This window comes from Cariama cristata, unplaced genomic scaffold (assembly GCF_000690535.1).
Source record: "Cariama cristata isolate BGI_N322 unplaced genomic scaffold, ASM69053v1 scaffold4727, whole genome shotgun sequence".
NCBI classification, from domain to species: domain Eukaryota; kingdom Metazoa; phylum Chordata; class Aves; order Cariamiformes; family Cariamidae; genus Cariama; species Cariama cristata.
The window spans coordinates 25,918-46,457 of NW_009628213.1; the positions used below are offsets into that span (position 1 = coordinate 25,918).

Consider the following 20,540-nt stretch of genomic DNA (forward strand, 5'->3'; position numbering starts at 1 on the left):
ACCTCTTTTCCATAGATGCTCCTGATTTCAGACCTAATTAACATCTGTTTCTTTCACTGGGAGACAACAATCTTCATTAGTTTCTAAATAATTTTAAATCTAAGAACAGTGAACCCATTGAGATCTACAAGCTAACTTTTAAATCAATCAAAATGTAAATTAGAGACAAATACTCTTCTAATTTGAGCATTTTTAGTGGTGGCAGAGCATGTGTTTGAAGCTTTTGCCTCGTGTGCAGAACATGGTAGCACAGACTGTACTAGTTCCTTCAAGCCCTGTCATGCTTATAATTACCAATACTTCAGGAGCAATTAAATTCCTCAGTCCTTGATCTAAATTGCAGTGAGAAAGACGGAGCTAAGGATGGCTTGTCTCCTGCAAAGAATTTACCCGCTAAATAGGCAGTCTGGCAGAGTCATAAGTATTTAAGTCTTAACCTTTAGAGTGAATGATAAAATACTTGCCCACTGAGCTTGTATGACCCAAAACCACCATCAACCAATGCTGAGAGGGTGCTCACTGATCCTCAAGGGTGTATTTCTTGGTAGAAATGGTGGAAGTGGTGATGACTGTTGTGGGAATCAGAGTACTTGTCTAACAACTGAACAGGGATCCCTCCCATGGATGAAAAGAGTAGATTTTAAGTTGTTCTAATTCATCCAGTCACATTTTTTCTTGGACCAGTGACTCAACATTGAACTGCCTTCTAAAGGAAGGATGCTAATATTCCATAATATGGAAATTACCTGCTTACTCTAGATTTCCCCTGGGTAGGAAGAAAATCACATTTTAGAACTGTGCGGCCCTTTACTGTTCTTTGCAACAGCTAGAGAAAGCTGGTTGACTGTCTGGCTGTCAGCTAGAGCATGGAAATGCAGGCATGTTCATAGCCTAAGCTGTCTTGTTGCATGGCTCTCACCTGCCTGAAGGGAGTAGTGGATTTCAGCATTGGCTCCTTGGTCCTGATCAAGGGCTCTGACTTGTGTAACCTCTGTGCCCACCACTGCTGAATCTAGCACTTCTGCTTCGTAATGGATGCTGCTGAACTGCGGAGGGTGAAGGTTGCAGTTCTCCACATGGATGATAACTCGAACAAAGTTCCTCTTGATGGGGACCTCCTGGTCTCGTACCTGAATGACAGGGGAAGAGCAGGTATGGTCACAGTCAAGGAGCAGGCAGCCTTGCCTGCACCAGGCTTCCAAGCTCATCAGGACTCTTACAGAGAGTGACGTTTTTCAGTGGTACCAACCCCTTGAGTGGGAACGAGCCTGTAAATTTCAGCACCAAAGCTCAGCCTTGAACTTGAAACCAAATATTGACAATTATTCACTGTGCTTTCTTTTATAAGAATCCAGTGGCCCTTCAATGAAATTAGCAGGTGTCAGGCTCAGCACATGGTTAGAGGAAAGCATTTATCCAGGATGGTTATATAGCAAAGGTTAACACCCTGTTTTCCTCTTCCCTGTTGTTCTAGACAAATCATCCCTCAAAGACTAGACACAGTTTAATTTCTCCAGCAACCCATATATCCCGGCCAAGCTGATGGACTCAGCAGTGTTTGGCTTGGACTCACCATCACTGTTAGGGTGTGCTGAGGCATGGGCTGGGAACTGAAGCCTTCTGCTGTGGTGAGGGCTCCACTGCTTGGATCCAACTGGAAAAGTCTGGTGCTTTTGGGGTCCACGCTGCCATGGATGGTGTAGATGAGCCCCTTGCCTTTGTCCTTGTCTGTTGCACTGACTTGAAGGATTTCGCTCCCCGAGGGGGTATCTTCAGGAATCCTTACCTCGTAATGGCTCTCCAGGAACTGGGGACGGTGCTGGTTGATGTCAATCACGTGGATAAATGCCTGTGGGGGAGACAGCACAGTGAGGGCAGCACAGACATGGGAGCCACCTGACTTATGCAGCCATGTAAAATCTCAGCTACCAAACCCTCTTGGGTGTAGCCGTGCTCTGAGCCTTCTAACCATCACAGCTTTCCAACCCTTGGGGCTTTGCCATCCATGGTGACTGGGAGCTCTTTTGTCCTCCTCCCCAAGGAACTCCTGCTGTGCCTTCCCTTAGTGATTTTCAGTTTGCTTTCTCTTTTTTTTAAAAATCTCTCTAGTCTGGTAATGTGCCTGCACTTGGCACATGGGGAAACCATCACAACCCGCCATGAAAAGTAACAGTAGCTCAGCCTTAGTGCCAGCTTTGCTGGCTGGTGCTTCCACACCAGCCCTCGTTAGTTACACACCAGCAAGCTGACAGAGGGGGGATATTTGGTAAAGGAAGGGAGGGCCTGGGCTGTCTCAAGAGTAGCACGTGTGTGGAGAAGGTATGCAGAAGCAAAGTTTGTGGTCTACACTTTTTAGCCAAATCTTCCCTTCTGCCTTTAACAACAAACCCCTGTGAACAGCCTGCCTGAATCCTGCCTGCAAAGTCACCTAATTTCTTCTGTTTGGTTTCCTACCCTGACTGTCCTGACCCCCCCTACTGATGTGTTCACTGCATCTTAGGAAGTCCCAACCAAGTGTAATAATTTGCTTCCTTTAGCAAACCTGAACATGCCATGTGTGTTTTGCACAAGCAGGTTTTTTGACATCTGCTAGCGACCTTGAGTGCCAAAATAAACGTAGGGATGAGATGCAAGGTGGCAGGGAATGCACGCCAGGCAAGGTGGGGCTTTGTTTGATTATTTGGAACAATACTTGAAGATAGTTGAGAGAGATAGCCTTCCATTAGCATTTAGTTTCACAGGAATGGTAGTGTTCCTCACTCATCATCCCCCACAAACCTCCGCAGTGAATTCTTGGCTGCTTCTTATGTGTGGAGAAAACGGTTGGTGAAAGATCAAGTCCTGAATACCCCTCCTGAGGGTAGGTAAAGATGTGCAAATCTCACCAGCCATTTTAACTGGGGCTCTGGGACATGCCTGAGAGCAAAATGCCTCCTTTCACCAATGCTTGCTTTTCAGAGCAATTTGGCAATTCAGAGGACACAGCATCTCTGCAGTTGCTCCACTAAGCCCCTGCACCTCAGTGCTGATATGTTACCAAGGCTCCATGCACTTGGAATCATAGAAACGCTTAGGTTGAAAAAGACCTTTAGGATCATTGAGTCCGACCATTAACCTAACACTGCCAAGTCCACCACTAAATGATGTCCCCAAGTGCCACATCTACACCTCTTTTAAATACCTCCAGGGATGGTGACTCCACCACTTCCCTGGGCAGCCTGTTCCGAAGCTTTGACAACCCATTTGGTGAAGAAATTTTTCCTAATATCCGCTTGGCACAACACAGGGCAGGGCCTGACCTCACCTCTTGTAGATGCATCTGTGTTGGCTTTACACAGGCAAGCAAGTCCCAGAAACACCCCTTGCCATGGCACCACGGACCCAAGCCTGATCTAACTGCATACGCATTTCCCTTACGCCTTTGCCTGTTCTCCCAGCCATATTGTAGTTCAGCCTGAGCAGCTGAGAGCAGGTTGAGGTCTGAGAGTGTCAACTGTCACTCCAGCTTGGCTGGTGGTACAGATGTGTCCTTGTGTGCTGGCTGTGATCAACGGGAAAGGCCCAAGCTTTCCTAGACCATTTGTGTTTCCAACAACATAACATAAATCTTAGCTTGGTACTTAGGAAAGACTTGGGTTACTGTGTAATGTAAGATCGCAGTGTAAGGAGATTCTTGTGTGTGGCACCTGATCCAGAGCTCAGCAGAGTTAGAAGAAAGATTCTCTTTGGCATATACTCACTCTAGACAGGGTCTCTACTAAAGATAAAAACATTACCTGGGTTTTGATGGTACTGGACCCATCGGTGACTTCTACTGTGAGGTTATAGCTTGACTTCTTCCTTGCATCAAGGGTTCTTGCAATGACCATGCTGCCTGTACTCTTTTCAATGTCAAAGTCCATGTCATCATCTCCACCTGGGATAAGGGAGAGATGAGAAAAGGAATTGGGGATGGCAGTTACAGTTAGGGAAGGGATTCTAGGAGCTGCCTGGAGATGCAAAGGATGAGGATCTCCGCTCCAGACACCATACATGAACCACACAAGGAGCTCAGCCACAGATATGTGACATGCCAGGGAACGTACCTTGAATGGGGATGTGTAGGCCTTTGCTCTAGCTGTAGCTCTTTGGCCACAGCTAGATTGGGGACAGTGCCATAGGTGAGGTTTCTCCCAAATCTGGAAACTCAGTACAAAATGTGATAGATGGATACAGGAGCCAGGGAGGATGTGTAGAAGCCAGACAAAGAGGTAGTCACGGATGGTGACAAAGGAGTACGAAAGGGAAGGTGAGGGGAATTAGGGAAAATGAGAAGGAGGAGAGAAGGGGAAAGGATGCACATAGGCATATGATGTCCTGGCTAGAGGCACATTCAAGCATTGATTTATTTGCACAAGGTCTCCAGCTATGCAGCATCACAGGCTTAGCATGGATCAGGGACCTGCAGAGCTGAACGACATCCAATTCAAGGTCACACTGTGGGCATATCAGCGATGGTCTTCATTGCCACTGTTGAGAGCCTGTGAGCTACCTGAAGAAGCCCAATACTTGAACAGTTGGGCAGGCAGACGGTGCTTCCAGGGTGAGCAAAGCCTGTTGCCTCCAACCCAGATGGCTGCGTAGTGCAGGGAACCGCAGGGCTGAGCAGCTCAGCAACAGAAGGCTGTCCCTCACGCTATTGCTGTTCAGCCCTAGCACGGCAGCTCCTTTCTCATGCCTCACTTGCTGGTGGCCTGTTAGTTCTCTATTGTACGTGAAATACTGCTACGCTGTTCTCAGATATGGAGAGGTAGAAGCAGTTTTCTGTGATTTATCCCAGGTCTTAACTTCTCCCTTCCCGACTACTGGATGCTCTGGATTCTGCTTTATTCTCTTACCAGTTGGGAAAATCTTGGCTGGTTGTTAAATTACATGTCTTGCCCTGCGGGAGAAATGCAGTGGTTGCCAGCCATCTGGACCACCACTTTCCTGCTGGGAAGGAGACAGAGAGAAGCAGAGAGAGAGGAAAAGAGACCCGTGGATGCCTTTCCCTGAGAAAGGAGACAAGGGCTCCCTTTGCATGGTGCCAAAAGGAAAGAGGAAGTCCAGGAAAGGAAAGAGATGAAGAAAGATGCTGCTTTGTCAGAGTTTTAGCAGACCTCATCAACCCCAGTGACAGAGCCTTTGCAGACTGGGAAAGGTGAATTTTTGAATGAGGTGCTGAAGGTTCCTGGATCTCTGGATCACCCACTTGGCTGCAAGCTACTGTGATGCTTTGCTTCCCTAGCAGGGAAAATGAAACCCTGTCCTCTTCCAGCAGTGTAGAAACCAAGAGAGCTCTGAGTAGCACTTGGTGCACTAGGAACTGGCAAAAACGAAGTTGAGCATACAGGCAAGAACTCAGCAGGGAAACAATGGGATAATATTCAGGGGAATATCCCATCAAATCTGCAAACTCAAGCAGACACTACTAATGCCATATAACCCTTGCCCTGATATTGTCTGCTCCTTGTAGCATTGTATCTCTTGTTGCTTAATTGTATTTATACATCATTATCCCTGCCCTAACATAGTAACGGGAAAAACTATTCACTCGCCCAATTAAGGCTTTGTCTGACAAGGGCAAGCCCTGCAGGCAGTGTCAGGGAAAGGCTGTGCAAGGCAGATTGGGGCACCACTTCAAAACACCAAATTACATGAGCACAATCGGTCCTTGTTCATAGGATCAGTTCTGCACAGGCGCTGCCTGACGAGTCCCCTGGTGTCACAGCCCACGTCCCCTCTGCCCTAGCATCGTGAGTCTTAGAGGAGGCCTTAGAGCTTCTTCACATTTCATGTCTAAGTCATCCCTAGGATGTTGTGAGCTGGAAGGGAGAGCCTCACCAGTTAGGTCAGACCAGGTCTTTGAGGAATCCTTCCCTCTCAGCTCCCTGTTGAGACTATGGGCTGAGCAGGGAGGGAGAGACGAGGGGTGTCCGCAAGACCCGGCCAGACAGCTGGATCCTCGCAGGCTGTTTTACCACAACCAACAGTGTCACTTTATTCCCAGGAGGAGCTGGGACTGGCATGCCCTGCCTTTCATGGGACATCGGAGAACACCTCAAACACTGGCAAGTCCCAGAATGTCATTAAAAAAGTGTGTTAGATAATTGCACTTGGCACCGGAGCCCTTGGACAGGCAGCTTTGTCTATGGCTGTTTAAGCCTTTTGGTGTCTGTGAGAAAGCTTTCCCTGTAGCTCACCTATACCTAAAGCAAACAACTTCATTAGCTCAGGTATGTGAGTGCTGAAAGCCAAGGGATCTTGGGCAAACGCTCCCAGACACCACTGCCCGGGTTTAATTTCTGTGTCTCACCTGTGATATTAAACCACACTTGGCTGGGACCCATTTCAATGCTGATCACTCCCACCATATGGTTTACAGGATCTGTTTCCATCACGGCAAAGTTAAAATGGGGTTCATCGAAAGCTAGTGGCTCTGAGGAAGGGCTGGGCCAGGCGACCCAGCTGATGTGAAGCCGCACATGGGAGGAAAGTGGTGGGCTGCCGCCGTCTGTTGCCTTGACCTGCCGGGAAATGCACGTTCGGTCAGGGAGAAGGCTGGTTTAGCCCATGGGAGCTCCATGGGAAGCTGCTTCTCCCACCCACCAGGAGTTTCAGGTCTGAGTGCGCCCAAAATCCCACAAAACAAGTCTTGACCCAGTGGCCTGTGCTCTGGCTTCTTCCAAGGTAGAGCCATGCAACCCAAATTCCTCTTGACCAACAAGCAAACCTGCCGAGCTCAATCCACAGCAGAGACCTGGGTCACAAGCCTCCTTGCAAGGAATCACAGAATGTGGGAGAGCTTTAAAGCTATATCCAAGCCCCATGGCCTGATCAGACTGCGAAATGGAGGCACTGCTGAAACCCAAAGACTGTTCACAATTGGGTCCACATCCGTATGGGATTGTGGATCACTGTGTTCATCTCTGAGAGTGGGTTGGACAGTTAATTTTAAATTTATCCTTCTTTTTTAATAGCTTCTTACCTTCTGCATTTCCCATCATTCTCTCCCAGTTTATCTCCCTTTAACCCAAGTCTGTCTCATTCAATCTCTCCTCCCATTGCTGCATTTGCTCCATCTCTTTCCTCCTTTTATCTTTTCAGTTTCTGCAGCCTTTCCTCTCTTCCCTCTCCACCCGTCTCTTCCCATTGGCTCTCTCTGTTTCCCTCTCCTCTCACCGTGAGTATGTTGTATTCGGAGGCAGGAAAAGCTTTCCTGGAGAACACCATGCCGGTTGTGGGGTTGATGGTGAATATCCCTTCCTCTTCCTCCTCGATGGTGTAGGTGATCTGGCTGTTCTGGCCCTGGTCACGGTCCGAAGCGATCAGCCTGTAGACCGGCAGTGGCATCTCCGAGGTGTCTCTCTCGGGAAGCTGGACCATGAAGAGTTTGTGGGGGAAACTGGGAGGATTGTCGTTGGCATCCAGGACTTGTATCACGACTCTGCTGGTGGACTTCAGGGCTGGCTCTCCATTGTCAGAAACAGCCACCTGCCAGCAAGCAAAGGGAGTAGGTGACAGAGCTCTCTGTTGTGACCTAGGACATGAGCAGCCAGACTTCATCCTGATAAGCAATGACTAAACCAGGGGTTTTGTGTGGATCTGCATTTGTATCTCAACATTTTCAGAGCCATTGCTCCTCTCTGTGGGGTAAAATGTGGTGGCTGTAGCTGGCACTGTGCAGGGCTTGTGCATGCATGGGGAGACGTGTCTGCAGGGCTCCTGCTTGCAGTTGCTCTTGGCAGTTGGTCAGATTGGTCATCAGGGGTCACACAACTGAAAACATTTGTAATGCAACGACTTGGCAAGTTATCACCCATCCTTACTTTGCTGTGCCTGTGCACGCTCCCAGCATGTTGCATTGCAGAGAGAAATTTATTATCCTCAATCACCCTGATCGACTGAAACACCTCAAGATCCCTCTAATGTAAATACGCATAGCTTGGAGCAGCTAAGGATGGGGGCCAGTAACACAAAGCTACACAGCAATGTCTGATACAATGAGATAAATGAGGGTGGAATTTTCCGGCTTGCTCTTTCCCCCCTTACTTTTCTTTCATCCTGCTAGAGGACAATTCCGGTCCCACAGCTTCCAGAACAGGCCTTTTGCTCCAGTCTTCAGTAAGGAAATAACAAACCCCACAGTACTGCTGCAGCTGTCTCTTAGGGCAACACACACCATTTAATTAAGTTTCCCAGCAGTTTGGAGCTGATGGGATGAGATTCTTTCTCTGTGCTCCAACTTGCAAGGAAAGTTCTTTGAGGACTTAATACACTTGTAGGTAAATAAAGCTAATTACAATCATCATTACCCACCTCTAGGATATGTTCAGCCTTGTATTCTCGATCCAGCTGCCGTGAAGTTGTAGAAATCAGACCTGCCAAGAAAGAAACCCTTTGAGCTCCAAGACTCAGAGTCTGAGGAAAGCCAGGGCTGATCAAATCTCCGTGGACCCCACATCAGCCTGCCTGCCCGTCCTGTTTCAGGTTCCCTTTGTGATCAGAGGACAAAGACAGATACCCCCCCAGGGCAAGTTGTCCACTTCCAGTGTGAATCCCTGTCTGGAGGTGCTGCTCTTGCTCCTCTGATTACAGAGACAACAGAGGAGGGAGGACACCTACCAGATGCCTACATCAGTTGAGGGTTGGTGAGAAAGGCTGCAGGACCGTGAAAACAAAAATTTTCTTATGCCTCTAAGTAAGAAACATTCTGCATGCGCTGGCACAACTTTGGCCTCTTAACAAGTCTCGACTCCTATTTTCCCTGTGCTGAACCTTGCTCTTTGTAATTTACAGTGTTTTGACAAAAGTTTGTCTTCTGTCTTGGGAAATACCCTCTATTCTACTGCTAGAACAAGTGCATTCAGGCTAAAAATAAGGTACACAGTTGACAATAATGTTGGTATATTATTTAAACCTTGCTGAGAGACAGGATGAATCCTCTAATGATTGCAAGATTCGAGGAATTTCAAAAAAATACATGCTAGTTTAACCACAGCGAATAGGTTGGATGCAGGAGGGAGGAATTGTGGCTGTCATAAACTAGAATTTAAACAAAATCATCATAATTGCCTCTTTTTGGCCTGTCAGTTACTAAGCCGACTACGTGCAAGCGTGGAAACAATGGAGTTGAGGCTTGTGTTTCCATGTCTGGTTTGATAATAGTCCTTATCAGAAGCCTTGACTCTTCACCTTTGGTGAAAAGCAGCTCTAGACCATTTTCACAACTGCAGATGATGGAAATTGTGTATATAACGCACAATTTTCTGACAGTCATCAAGTGTGACACTTGTGAGTGTTTTTGTCCATTCTCCGCATCTCCTGCTCCCAGCGGTCGCTGTTATCTTGGGGTTTTCCTGGCAAAGAGAAGTCCTGCTTCCTTGCACAAACGAAAGGCAGGGTGAATATTCCTGACCACCGCAATCAGTGATACAGACTCCTGCTACTCTGGGAAATGCTTTGGATGGGAGGCAGCGTGCCTTTGCAGCAGTGGGAGCACGTGCACTTGTGCATCCTGAAAGACTTGTAAATCAGAGTTGCGTGAACCCATCTCAACTCTCATTTCTGGTCCGAAGCCAGAAAGTTTTAATTAATAGTATTGTTTTCAGTTGTATCATGCTTTGCTGTATTGCTGTCTGAGCATGACAGGCAGGAGAGAATTTGAAATGGCTGCAGGAAACACCGGGCAGCTGAAGGAGGGAGTGAGGAGCAGCTGCTTGGAACAAGACTATTGTTAACCGTTTCCACTTGTTCTCTGGGATTATTCATCTTTGGCACCAGCTGCTGCACTAAACATTTATTTGATGCCTTTACAATCATAAATCAACACTCCTTAATGTGTTACGACAAGATGATTTGAAAGACTGTTTGCATATATGTCATGGATTTTTTTTTCTTCTCCCTAATCTTTCTTTTGACATCTCGGCAGGTGAAGAGGACTCAGCAGTGGCCTGAGAGCACACTGGCTGAGGAGCTTCTGAACCTCTCCCAGGCTCGTGGGACGTTGTAGGGCTCTGATAGCAGCAAAACTCTTGATATGCATGGAAATTCTCTCTTAATGGGGGCCTAAAGAAAGAATTTCAGCAGCGGTTCACTGAGATCTCTGATGCTCCTGTCCACATTGCCAATAGGTGGGCTAGGACAGAGGAGCAAAGCCTAGAACTCCAGCTGCCTTAGGCGACGGTTCATAATTTTGGCGTAACACGCCCATAGGACACATAGCTAGATATTGACAACGGAGCCACCCAACACCTGTGTGCACACTGGGGATATTTCTAGTCTATTGGATTGCAAAATTCAGTTGCAACAGACTAATACCTTGTTAGCACTTGGTTACTGCATGCCAGCTGATGGAAGGTGACTTAAACCACTCTGAAGTGATTATCTGGATTTGCCTGGCCACACCCTGAAATTCTTTCATGACCTAATGATAAAAATGAAAGAAAACAGGATCGTACCTGAGCTTTCTAGAGCTAGAGAAGGACTGTAGTGAAGGCAGATGAACTGGAACTTAATGACTACCTTGAATGTCTGTACCACTGAAGATGCTCATATTTCCTAGGGAGCAAGAGCTGACTCTGCTCTCTGTCACAGACCTGCAACGTATTCCAGCTGGGAGTCTTACCAGATGGCATTTTTGGGTTTAGCTTCATATCTGTTGAGCCACAAGTGAAAGGGTTGTCTTCTCCTCTTGACCCCAGGCAAACTCCCTCTGTCCCTTACCCTGTGCCCAGTCATGGATCCAAGTTCCCCTCTCCAGAGCCAGCTACCACTCTGCCTTGAGATCAGAAAGCTCTTGTGGTTAACAGTTAATCACTCTAATTCCCGTACGGAGCCGTGGTGCTGTGCGGCTGCCAAGATGCACAAACTGCCAGCAGTGTTCACACGGCAGCTGAGCACCCAGAGACAGGGAGACGGGGATCGGACGTGGTGCTCGAGAGAAGCCAGCTGGAATTAATGCATATTTTTATTTGTTGCTACTTGGTTATACACCCTGTGAAGCCAGAGGGCTAAAATGGAAGTGGAAACTGTTATTAAAGGGGAACTGCCATCAGCTTTCATGGCCTGGGGAAACAGTTCCCCGGTTCTTTCCGCTGCCCCCTACAAGGACCTGGGAAGTGCACGTTTAGTTTTTAATAAGAGTGTTTTGTGTGTGCATATGCATGTGTGTGAGTTATCAGTACAGTCCCTACCTCACTGGAAAACACCAGCCAGCCCGTCCCATGGGACTTGCGATCGAGTGGGTGTCTTTTATTTGTGTTCTTGTATGTGGCCCTGAAGCTTTCTGCTGAGTCCTACAGAGACTGAACAGAACGGTCAAAGCTCCTAACTGCACTTGGCCGATTACCCAAGCGCTGCGTTCCCCTGAAGGTCCAGAGATGATCCCTTCTGCTGCTCGCGTACAGGCAGGCACAAACTCTGCTCTGGCAGCCTGTCTGCACACAGCAATGGGAAAGGATTGTCTGCAGTTCTCCCGCTTGCTGCCTGGAAAGGGGAGAGAGGAAAGCTGGTCGTGTTGGAACAGGAGCAGTGAAATTAACAGTGCGTTGTTGTCAGGGAACAAAAAATAATAATAACTTCTGCTGGCAAGAGCAGGGCTGGGGTGGAGGTTGCTGGCCCCCTGCCCTCACTGCAGGGAGGAAAATCTCAGATAGTTAAAATAGCCAGAATCAGGTTTGCAGGCATTGGGGCTTTCACGAGAGCCTGAGAAGGGAAGAGGTTGTTCTCCTGAAATCCTCTTTCTGTTGTCTCACTCTTGCTTGCATTTCACCTTGTCTTCTCTTTTCTTCTCCTCCCCTCTTGTTCTGGCCCTGCTTTGCACTACTCCATGCTCAGCTGGAGCCTGTGGTACATTGGCTTGGGGCGCAGCAGTGCAACCATCCCTCAGATGTAAAGGGCAGGCTGTGTCGGGATGTCCTTCCATGCAGAGAAATGCAGGGAACCACAGGGCATCCTGGGGAAGCCCGTGGACACTGACACAGCAGGAGAAGCACCAGAAGAACAAGCAGTAGATAAGAGCTGGAGATGAATAGTTCAAGGTAAAATGATTCTCCAAACAGTCTTTCAGTGGGATGAATGGCTTCATCCTGACTCTTCCTCCCACAGCCTCACAGTTTCCCCTGGTCCTGTCTGGACTGGAACCCCCTTCACATCAGGGACTGCAAACCCTGCACAAAACAAGCTGAAAAGCTTTCTAGCAAGAGAATACCCCAAACCCTGCTATCTCCCCATCTCTCCATGTATCTCCTCTCTCTCTCTCTCCCACAAACATTGCTCTGCACCAGCTGCCACGCTGGGCTGGAGAGATTCCATCGCCGATGGCAGAAAGCTTTCATCTCACTGTGCAGTTTTATTCCCTCTTCTCGTTAGCCTTTCATTTATTTTCTCTCTTTTTCTCCACCCTTTTTAGGGAACTGAGAGCTGGAAGAGCTTAGAGCCTTTCTGTGATAGTTCAGGGATGCTGGAGGGACATCCCTGCCGAGGGACAGTTATCACGGCCGTTCCTGTCTCCCTGCAAGGCCTCCGGAGGAGAAGTCAAGAGGGCCTTGCTGGTTATGTCTCCACTGCCCAATCCACCCCTGTGTCGAGATACTGGATCAAACGCAGAACAAGCCCTCTCCAGGACCAGAAATAGGTTACTTGCAATAGTCTGGCACCGTGCCCTGAATAATTATCCAGGGCTATTCTGCAGGGTTATTCTGGGTGTAGACATGCCTGTTGTAACAGTAAATCAGGACCTTAATTCCTATTAGCACACAGGCTGAGAACAAGCTTCCTCCTCCTCTCCCTCTGCCAAGGGGCTCCTACCAGGAGTGCCCTGCCTAGGAGAGTCCTGGACCGACCTCTGGCCCTCTCGTGCTCTGACTTATTTCAGTGCCAATGTGGCTTATTTGTCTTTTGATGACCGTGTGGGATAGGAGAAGAGGAGAGGTCTCGATCAGAGTCTTCTCTGCACGTAGGAGCTTCCCTTCTGATCTGGGTGCTGGAGGAACTCCTGACACATGCAGATTATCCTGTCCTTTGCTCAAATCGTGTGACTAAGAGCAGCAGGCTCTGTGGTTTCCTCCTGAAACTTCAGTGTTTATCATTGAATAATGTGACAGAGATTCAGATTCATCACGGATAAGCAGCTCTGCCTACTCAAACTGTTTTGCTGTGATAGGATTTGGGATTGACCACGGAAGGAGTACTGGCAATCTGGATCAAATAGACCTCTGGCATTTCAAGAACTGAAATGTTTCTGGGTCTTTTTGTGATCGTTTCCTCTAGGTAGTGAAAGAAGAGATGCATTTATTGCATTTGAAAAACAAAGGACATGTCCTAAATAAAAATGCAGAGTAAACATCAGTGGTCTGGTAGCACTATATTGCTCAGATACTTGCAGTGTTTTCTCCTGTTCAAATGTAAGTCATTTGATTTGCACTGCACTGGAATAACCCTTTTTTTTTAATACAACCCTGCACTGATGTGAATGACCAGGAGCTGAAAGACCAGCAGTTCATCTTCCAATGCTGCACTGCTAGGCTGAGATCAGAGGTTATATTTTTTTTCTAATTACTGGAGCAACTAGCACACCTTTGTCTGCAGAATGAAAATATCACAGGGTTTCCAATAAGTTGCCTACAGCCCTGAAATTTAGACAAGCTGTGATATTTTTTCTGTCAGTAGTAGCAGACGACTTCTCTTTAAATACTGTAAGCATGAGGATATAAACTGCTCAGTTTATGCCAATGTTTGCAGGTAATTATTTGTTCTTTTGGGTGTCATGTAAGTAAAACAACAGATAACTGAATCCTCATCAGGCTTGGAAGCAGGTCCTTAAACAACCTCCAAGCTCAGGGTTTAAAGAAGGGACCTCCAGCAACTGTCCAAGAGATAAGATCAGCTCATGGGTTTCTTACAGGACTGACAAACTTATCACTCTTCACATGCAAATTACCTGACTGTAGAGAGAGATGGATAGGAGATGACTCATACCCAAGAAAGCTTTTTTTGACTAAGAGGGGAATTAAAGAGTTGGCTTAGAGGTGAGGTGTCTTATTAGCAACTGTTCAGATTTTGCCAATGTCGCTTATTTTACCCTAAAACATGACAGCTTTGGAGCATGGCTTTGCAGGGCTGCACTCACACTGGGGTGGAAGTTGTGCCTGCTGCCCGCAGCATAGAGAAGGCTGAATTTCCTGCAGGGTGCAGGGGTGCAAGCTGGAGCTCAGCAGATGGGGGAAGCTAGCCTGGTGTCCTGATAGCCATTTCTGGTCCACATCCCACCGAAAAGGCAGTGGTCTTCTAAAATAGGGCCTCTGAAGGCACCTCCCCATGGTATCCAGCATTTGTGCAAGCTGTCCATGGGGCTGAGTTGTGCATAGTTGTTTGGGCTATGTGGGAGAGTTGGATGCAGAGCAATGCCCTGACCTGTCTAAAAAGCTTCTGACAGTGGAGACAGGTAGCTACAACTGGTAGTCACAGTTAGCTAATATCTCCAAGTGTATCTATATGATGCCATGCAGAGACACCCTATGAATCTCTTCCAACCAGAAGGATTTCAGTGTTTCAGCTGTAGAGGACTACCAGAGAGCCATTATACCACAGGTAACAGAAAACTGGGAGCTGCACTAGCCTTTTTCAACACATCCTGCTCCTTTCTCATCTGAAAGCAGACTTCTATCCCGCCGCAGTAAGTGAACTGCTTTTATCATCCGCAGGAGATCAAAGTCATGCAATTAATCCTCTCCCATACTCAGGCTCTGTGCCCTCCCTTCCCTCTTCTCCCAGGAGCTGATGGTGTGAAGGGCTCGGCACAGCTTTCCTTGCCAGACTGGCCCAATGTCAGCTCTACTGGGATAGTTTGAGGAAGCTGTTTACACAAAACATCAGCGGGTTTTTGATGGCTCTGAAAGATCTGGTAATTAATCCTCAGATGAAAGATACAGTCTAGGAAGATGGCAGAAGAGGCTTACTACGCTTACTACATTAATAGCGCTGGAGAACGGGTGGAGCCTTTAAATGCAGTGGGATTCATTTTTATTAATCCTGCCTTGGTCTGTCTCAGGAACAGATAGACACCTCCAGAAGGGAGTTTCCTGGCTCAGGCTGTGCAATAGGGCAGTTGTTTATAAGGGGGAAGATTAAAAGCAACTGCTTGGTTCTGTTTGGGGCTTTGAACGTAGCACATTTGTGTCATTCTAAGAGGATGCAAATAGCAGCCCTCAGGTTGAGGCTTTCAATCCTTAGCCTCCCCACACAGTGTATTTGGAGACTGAGACTTTTGCTGCAGAAGGAAGGTGTGACAAAGGCAGCTGTGTGGGCTGTTTATAGTGAATAGAAAACATCCTCTGGGCACTTGGAAGCCTCAAAAACAGATGGTGAGCTGGGTCGGTCTTACCTGTAATGAGGTTAATGGTGAAGAGTCCTTGAGGATTTCCAGTTAGGATGTGAAAAGTCAGTTTTCCCTCTGAGCTAGAGTCTGGATCTAAGGCATCAAGCTGAAGGACAGATGTATTTGGTGGGGAATTCTCCATCACAGAGGCATAGAAGACAGGTCTGGACATCTGAGGTGGGTTGTCATTGGTATCGGTGACTTCAATATAAATTTCAGTCACAGAAGACAGAGGAATTGTTCCCATGTCAAGAGCTAGCACTGTCAGCCAGTAGTGAGAAGTTCCTTCTCGGTCAAGTGGTCCTATGGTCTGGATGGTGCCTAGAAGAAAGACAGAAAGTGCTTGTGAGGGATGTGAGGAACTCAGACCATTTTGTCCTTAATGCCAGACTGGTCTGTATCTCTAGTCTGCTTCCTGGTCTCTGATGAAGATATAAACTCTAGCACCAACCTTGTATGGCTGTGAGATTGTGTGGAAGGTGAGGGCTTGCTTGTGCTGAGGGTAATTTGGTACAGAAGTGAAAGGGAAGACCTTGGTATTTTGGGGGAGGACAGACATTGATTTTCCATTATTTTGAGGAGACAAACCCTGCTTGCTTCTCCCCAGGTACAGGGATGCAGATTGTACATCCCTGCACAAACAAGAAAGATTTGAATGCATGGAATGTTGTAAATAGAAAAAACATAGAAATGTTCTATTGAGTCAAAAAGTCAGGCCAAATACAGCATGTAGTTTGAGCCTTTAAGGTATACCATGAAACTAAGCTGTCATTACCTGTGTCCTTTTCAATGCAGAAGACAGACAGGCCAGTGCCCTCTCGGAGGAAATATTGAACCTCTCCATCTTTTCCCTTATCGATATCTTTTGCTGTAACCATCATCACTGTTGTGCCCTCAGGGCTGTTCTCTTGCACCCAGCCTTTGAAGACAAAGGAGGCAAAACGTGGTGGGTGCAAGTTCTCGTTGACATCAAGGATGTTCACTTCCAGGTGGCAGAGGGAAGAGCGAGAGAAGGGCTTCCCACCATCACTGACCTGCACGGTTAGATTGTAAGAGTCCTTCTTCTCATAGTCCAGCTCCTTCTCCAACCGGAGTGCCCCGGTCAGCTTATCCACGTGAAACATCATCTCTTCGTCATTAATGAGGCTGTACCTCACCTCACCTCCAGAGCCAGCATCTGGGTCAAAAGCCTCCAGAAACAGGAGAATGGTTCCCACGGGCAGGTCCTCTGGGATCTTCACACTGTTGAGGGCTGGGAGGCATTGCGGGGTGTTGTCATTTACATCTTCCAGAGTCACAATGAGATCCGTAACAGAGAACAGCTGGTAGCCTGTTTTGGGCTGGTCCCTGGCTTCTATTTTCAGCACATAGCAAGGCCACAATTCTCTATCCAGAGCACCTGTAACTGTCACTTCTCCGGTGACACTGTTAATGGCAAACTTATCAGTGGGGGTTAAGAGAGAATATTTTACTCTCCCATTGTCATCTGTATCAGCATCTTCTGCTTTCAGTTGAGCTATTGTTGTCCCTGTTGCTACGTGTTCGGGTATTGCCACCCAGTAGGCACCTTGTGGGAATTTAGGAATGTTATCATTGGTATCCAACACATTCACAGCCAACAGTTTCCAAGACGATCTTTGTGGTGTGCCAAGGTCGTACACAGTAATGTTAAGAATGTAGAAGCTGGTTTGTTCATGATCTAGAGGAGAAAGGACTTGAAGGAGACCCAGTTCTAGGTCAATGGTAAAGCAACTGTCATCATTTCCATCTGAGATCACATAGACCAACTTTCCATTAAAACCAGTATCAGGATCAATAGCTGAAAGGTCAGCAATAGTTGAGTTGATGGGAACAGTCTCTATGATATCAATAGATCGTGGAAAGCTGTCATCAAATTTTGGAGCGTTATGGTTTACAATGTGCAAGTTCAGAGATGTTTCATCATCCTGTCCATGGCCTTGAGACTGAGACTCAATGGAGTGTATGATAGTTTCTGTCAGTTGTTTCAAAACTCCTGTTTCCTCACACTGCATTTTGACGGGCAGACCTTGGCTGACCACAGTGATATTTACAGATGTTGGCAAAGCATAGTTCTCTCCATCTGTTGCAGTTATTTTCAAAGAGTAGAAAAGTGGCTGTTCAGAAGGAAGATCTCGCAGAGATATTCTAAGGGATATTGCTCCAGAGATGGGATTCAGTTCAAAATGCTGTAACTCATTGCCAGACTTGATTTCATATTTGATATGCTGCAGCTCATCACTGTCGATTGCAGAGACTGTGGCCACAGGGTTCCCAACAGGAAAGTCCCGTGGGATGGTGCCACTGCAGCTTGCCTTCTCAAACACAGGAGCATTGTCATTGACATTGCTCAGCATGAGGGAGACGTACACCTCCGTTTCATGGCGGAAGGGTGAGCCCCAATCTGATGCCCACACTCGCAGGTGATACCATCTCTGCATCAACTCATAGTCCATTGACTTGGAGGTGGAAATGATGCCAGAATAGGGGTCAATGACAAAGGGAACCGATTTTTGGTTGGCTATGGCGTAGGTGACAAAGCCATTGTCTCCTTCATCTTCATCTGTAGCACTTACTGTTAAGACACTGGTACCAGGAGGAACATTTTCATCAAAGGCCCCGCGGTATGAAGACTGACTAAAACTTGGAGCATGATTGTTGCAGTCAGTGATGTCAATAACAACAGTTGTGGATATGTGACTGTTAACGGTTGTAACTTCAAGTTCAAAATGAGACTGCTCATGGAAAGCCATTGCTCTGACTGTAGTTATCAGTCCAGTGCGGGGATTGATTTTAAAGCTTGCACTGTCAGGAGTAGGTCTCAAAATATATTTAAGATTTGGGAAGAGTGGTGTGACCTTCACCATAACAACTTGGCTTCCAGCTGGGGAAAATTCACTGAGCTGGACCCGGTACACTTCTTTCTCAAACCTGGCAGAGACATACTTAGAGGGAGGTATATGGATAATTCTAACAGGAGAGAACAGTGGTGGCTTGCTCTTGTCCTTGGCTTGCAGACTGAGGTTGAAACCAAATGGGTAAAGGAGCCAGTTTATCTCTTTGGTTGACACAATCATGAACTCAGTGCTCCCAAAGTAGGATTTGATGGCTTTGAAATGTCTTCCCGGATCTCCATCCACAAAGTCAACTGAATCTATCCCTGTTTCTGAGTCACCACTTTCTACAGACAGAGTTGCATAGAGAAAGTCTTCGGCTGAGTCAGGTGGTGTCACCCTCACCGAGGAGATAGAGGGGGGTTTCCTGGCAGATGGCTCCACTTGGATCATGAGACTAGCCAAGTTCCCAAAGCCATTCCCCTCCGTGATCTTTCTCATTCTGTCCACAGCCAAAACCTGCAGGTGGTGCCTGCCTCGATGGGTGCTGTTCAGCCTGCCTGTGGTCATAACTGCTCCCGTGGTGGGGTGGACGGTGAATAGGTCAGACTTGGTGTTGAGGGCATAGTAGAATTCAGCGTTCTGGCCAGCATCAGCATCAGTGGCACTAAGCGTACTGACCACTGTTTTCAGAGGAGTGTCTTCTCTGATGGACACTTTGTAGGAGGGGGGTGAAAAGAGAGGTTTCAAGTCATTTCTGTCCAGAATATGGATCAAGACTTTGGCCCAGGCTTCGTAGGCAAAGGTGCTCTCTGTGGCCTTGATTATTAACATATAACTGTCTTTGACCTCCCGGTTTAGAAGTGCTGTGTTGCTGCTCCTGGTTCTTATTCTCAAGAAGCAGAAATCCCCAATCACATGTTCCTCTGTTTTAAAGACACCAGTGTTGTCTCCAGAGGCTATTCTGTATCTGATGTCCCACTCGGGGTCTGTCTTGTAAATACCCATTTTGACATAGCTCTCCACGTAGGTCTTGGGGGCTGAATTCTCATAGATGGTGGCATTGTAGAAGAAGTGGGTGAAGTGCAGAGGGGAAATGTTGCCTTTCTCACAGCTCGCCTTGCGGACTACACAGTGCATCAGGAAAACAGCAAAACTCAGGAAGTGCCTCCTGGTAGTGATTTCCATGGTGTGCTGTCTCCTTCGGTCCTGCACGTGTCAAAGGAAGAACATCAGTAACTTTTATTAAGGCCAGTGTGTCAGAGAAAAAGTCCCCATGGGCTCAGCCTCCTCTCCCAGCTCTCTCTGCCCCGACCTTTGCCGATGCGATCGTTAGCTCAGATCTTCTTCCCTCTGTCCCAGTGAAAGACCTGTCCTCCCACATCCCCATGCTGTCTCAAATCCATTTGCTTTCTCTCCTTCAGTTTTTGCCCTTGTAGAGGGCAAAATGTGAAAAACCATGCAAAATGCACAAAACCATGCAAAAAGCTCTGATCAGGCTGACTTCCTATTCTAGGAATGATCTCTCCCTTCCTTCATTCTGCCTTCTCCCTAGTCAAACAGCATATTTGAACTCTCCACCCCAATCCAAACCTCACTTCTGTTTTGTTTCTCCATCTTAACTTCACTCTCCACACAAGTACTTGCAAAGTATTTCCCAGAGTCAATACACAAACCGTGATTTTATGTCTCTCCCCATGGCTTGTCTTCCCTTTCATCTGCCCCTGCTACAGCAATCTGTTCTGCTTCCCCAGCAGAGATGCCCTGCTATGTTGTGCAAATTCCTTCTGAATGGCCAGCTCTATAATGTGGCCTTTTTGACAGCTTTAGCTCAGGTCCTAGGGAAGTTGTATCTCAGTTACCGCAAAGTTCTAGTTCACAGAACTGGCTGCCTCCCCTGTGTTGCTTGAAAGAGCACATTTCTAGCAAGACACTTTGACCATGTGACCCTCAGCCATTGAGTCATCTCTCTGGTTCCTCCCTTCTCACGGCAAAGCCCCAGGGTCAGGATTCCTGTGAAGGATCTGCCATCCATGACCACCTGCCATCAGCTTCCTTCTCTAACGACTCCTGAACATCTGCGGCTCCATGATTTATCTCTGTGAACAAGGTGCATCAAAGAAGGAACTGGGGAGCACATACACCATTAACAAGGATGTAACTTCATTAGTGAGCTTTGCGGAGCTTGTTAAAGGATCAAGGCCTATTCTTTTCAAAAGCGAAATGCATGCTGCTCTGTGTGCATTTGGGAGTTGAAACCAGGGATAAGCTAAATATAGGTGCATATATTT

At 47.3% G+C, this 20,540-nt stretch overlaps 1 protein-coding gene across 1 annotated transcript in view; it reads right to left on the reverse strand.

The window, feature by feature from the left end:
* The window catches only part of FAT2 (FAT atypical cadherin 2), a gene marked incomplete at its 3' end in the record, with an annotated part of 61,838 nt that overhangs the window by 25,873 nt on the left and 15,425 nt on the right, over positions 1 to 20,540 (reverse strand). Inside the window, exons 3-10 of the mRNA XM_009704710.1 lie at positions 16,173 to 19,458; positions 15,404 to 15,718; positions 8,338 to 8,399; positions 7,201 to 7,512; positions 6,335 to 6,545; positions 3,759 to 3,916; positions 1,574 to 1,849; positions 920 to 1,130 (exon numbers count right to left, since the gene is read on the reverse strand). Of these exons, the coding sequence (XP_009703012.1) occupies positions 920 to 1,130; positions 1,574 to 1,849; positions 3,759 to 3,916; positions 6,335 to 6,545; positions 7,201 to 7,512; positions 8,338 to 8,399; positions 15,404 to 15,718; positions 16,173 to 19,437 (4,810 nt within the window). The remainder of the gene's footprint in view (positions 1 to 919; positions 1,131 to 1,573; positions 1,850 to 3,758; positions 3,917 to 6,334; positions 6,546 to 7,200; positions 7,513 to 8,337; positions 8,400 to 15,403; positions 15,719 to 16,172; positions 19,459 to 20,540) is intronic.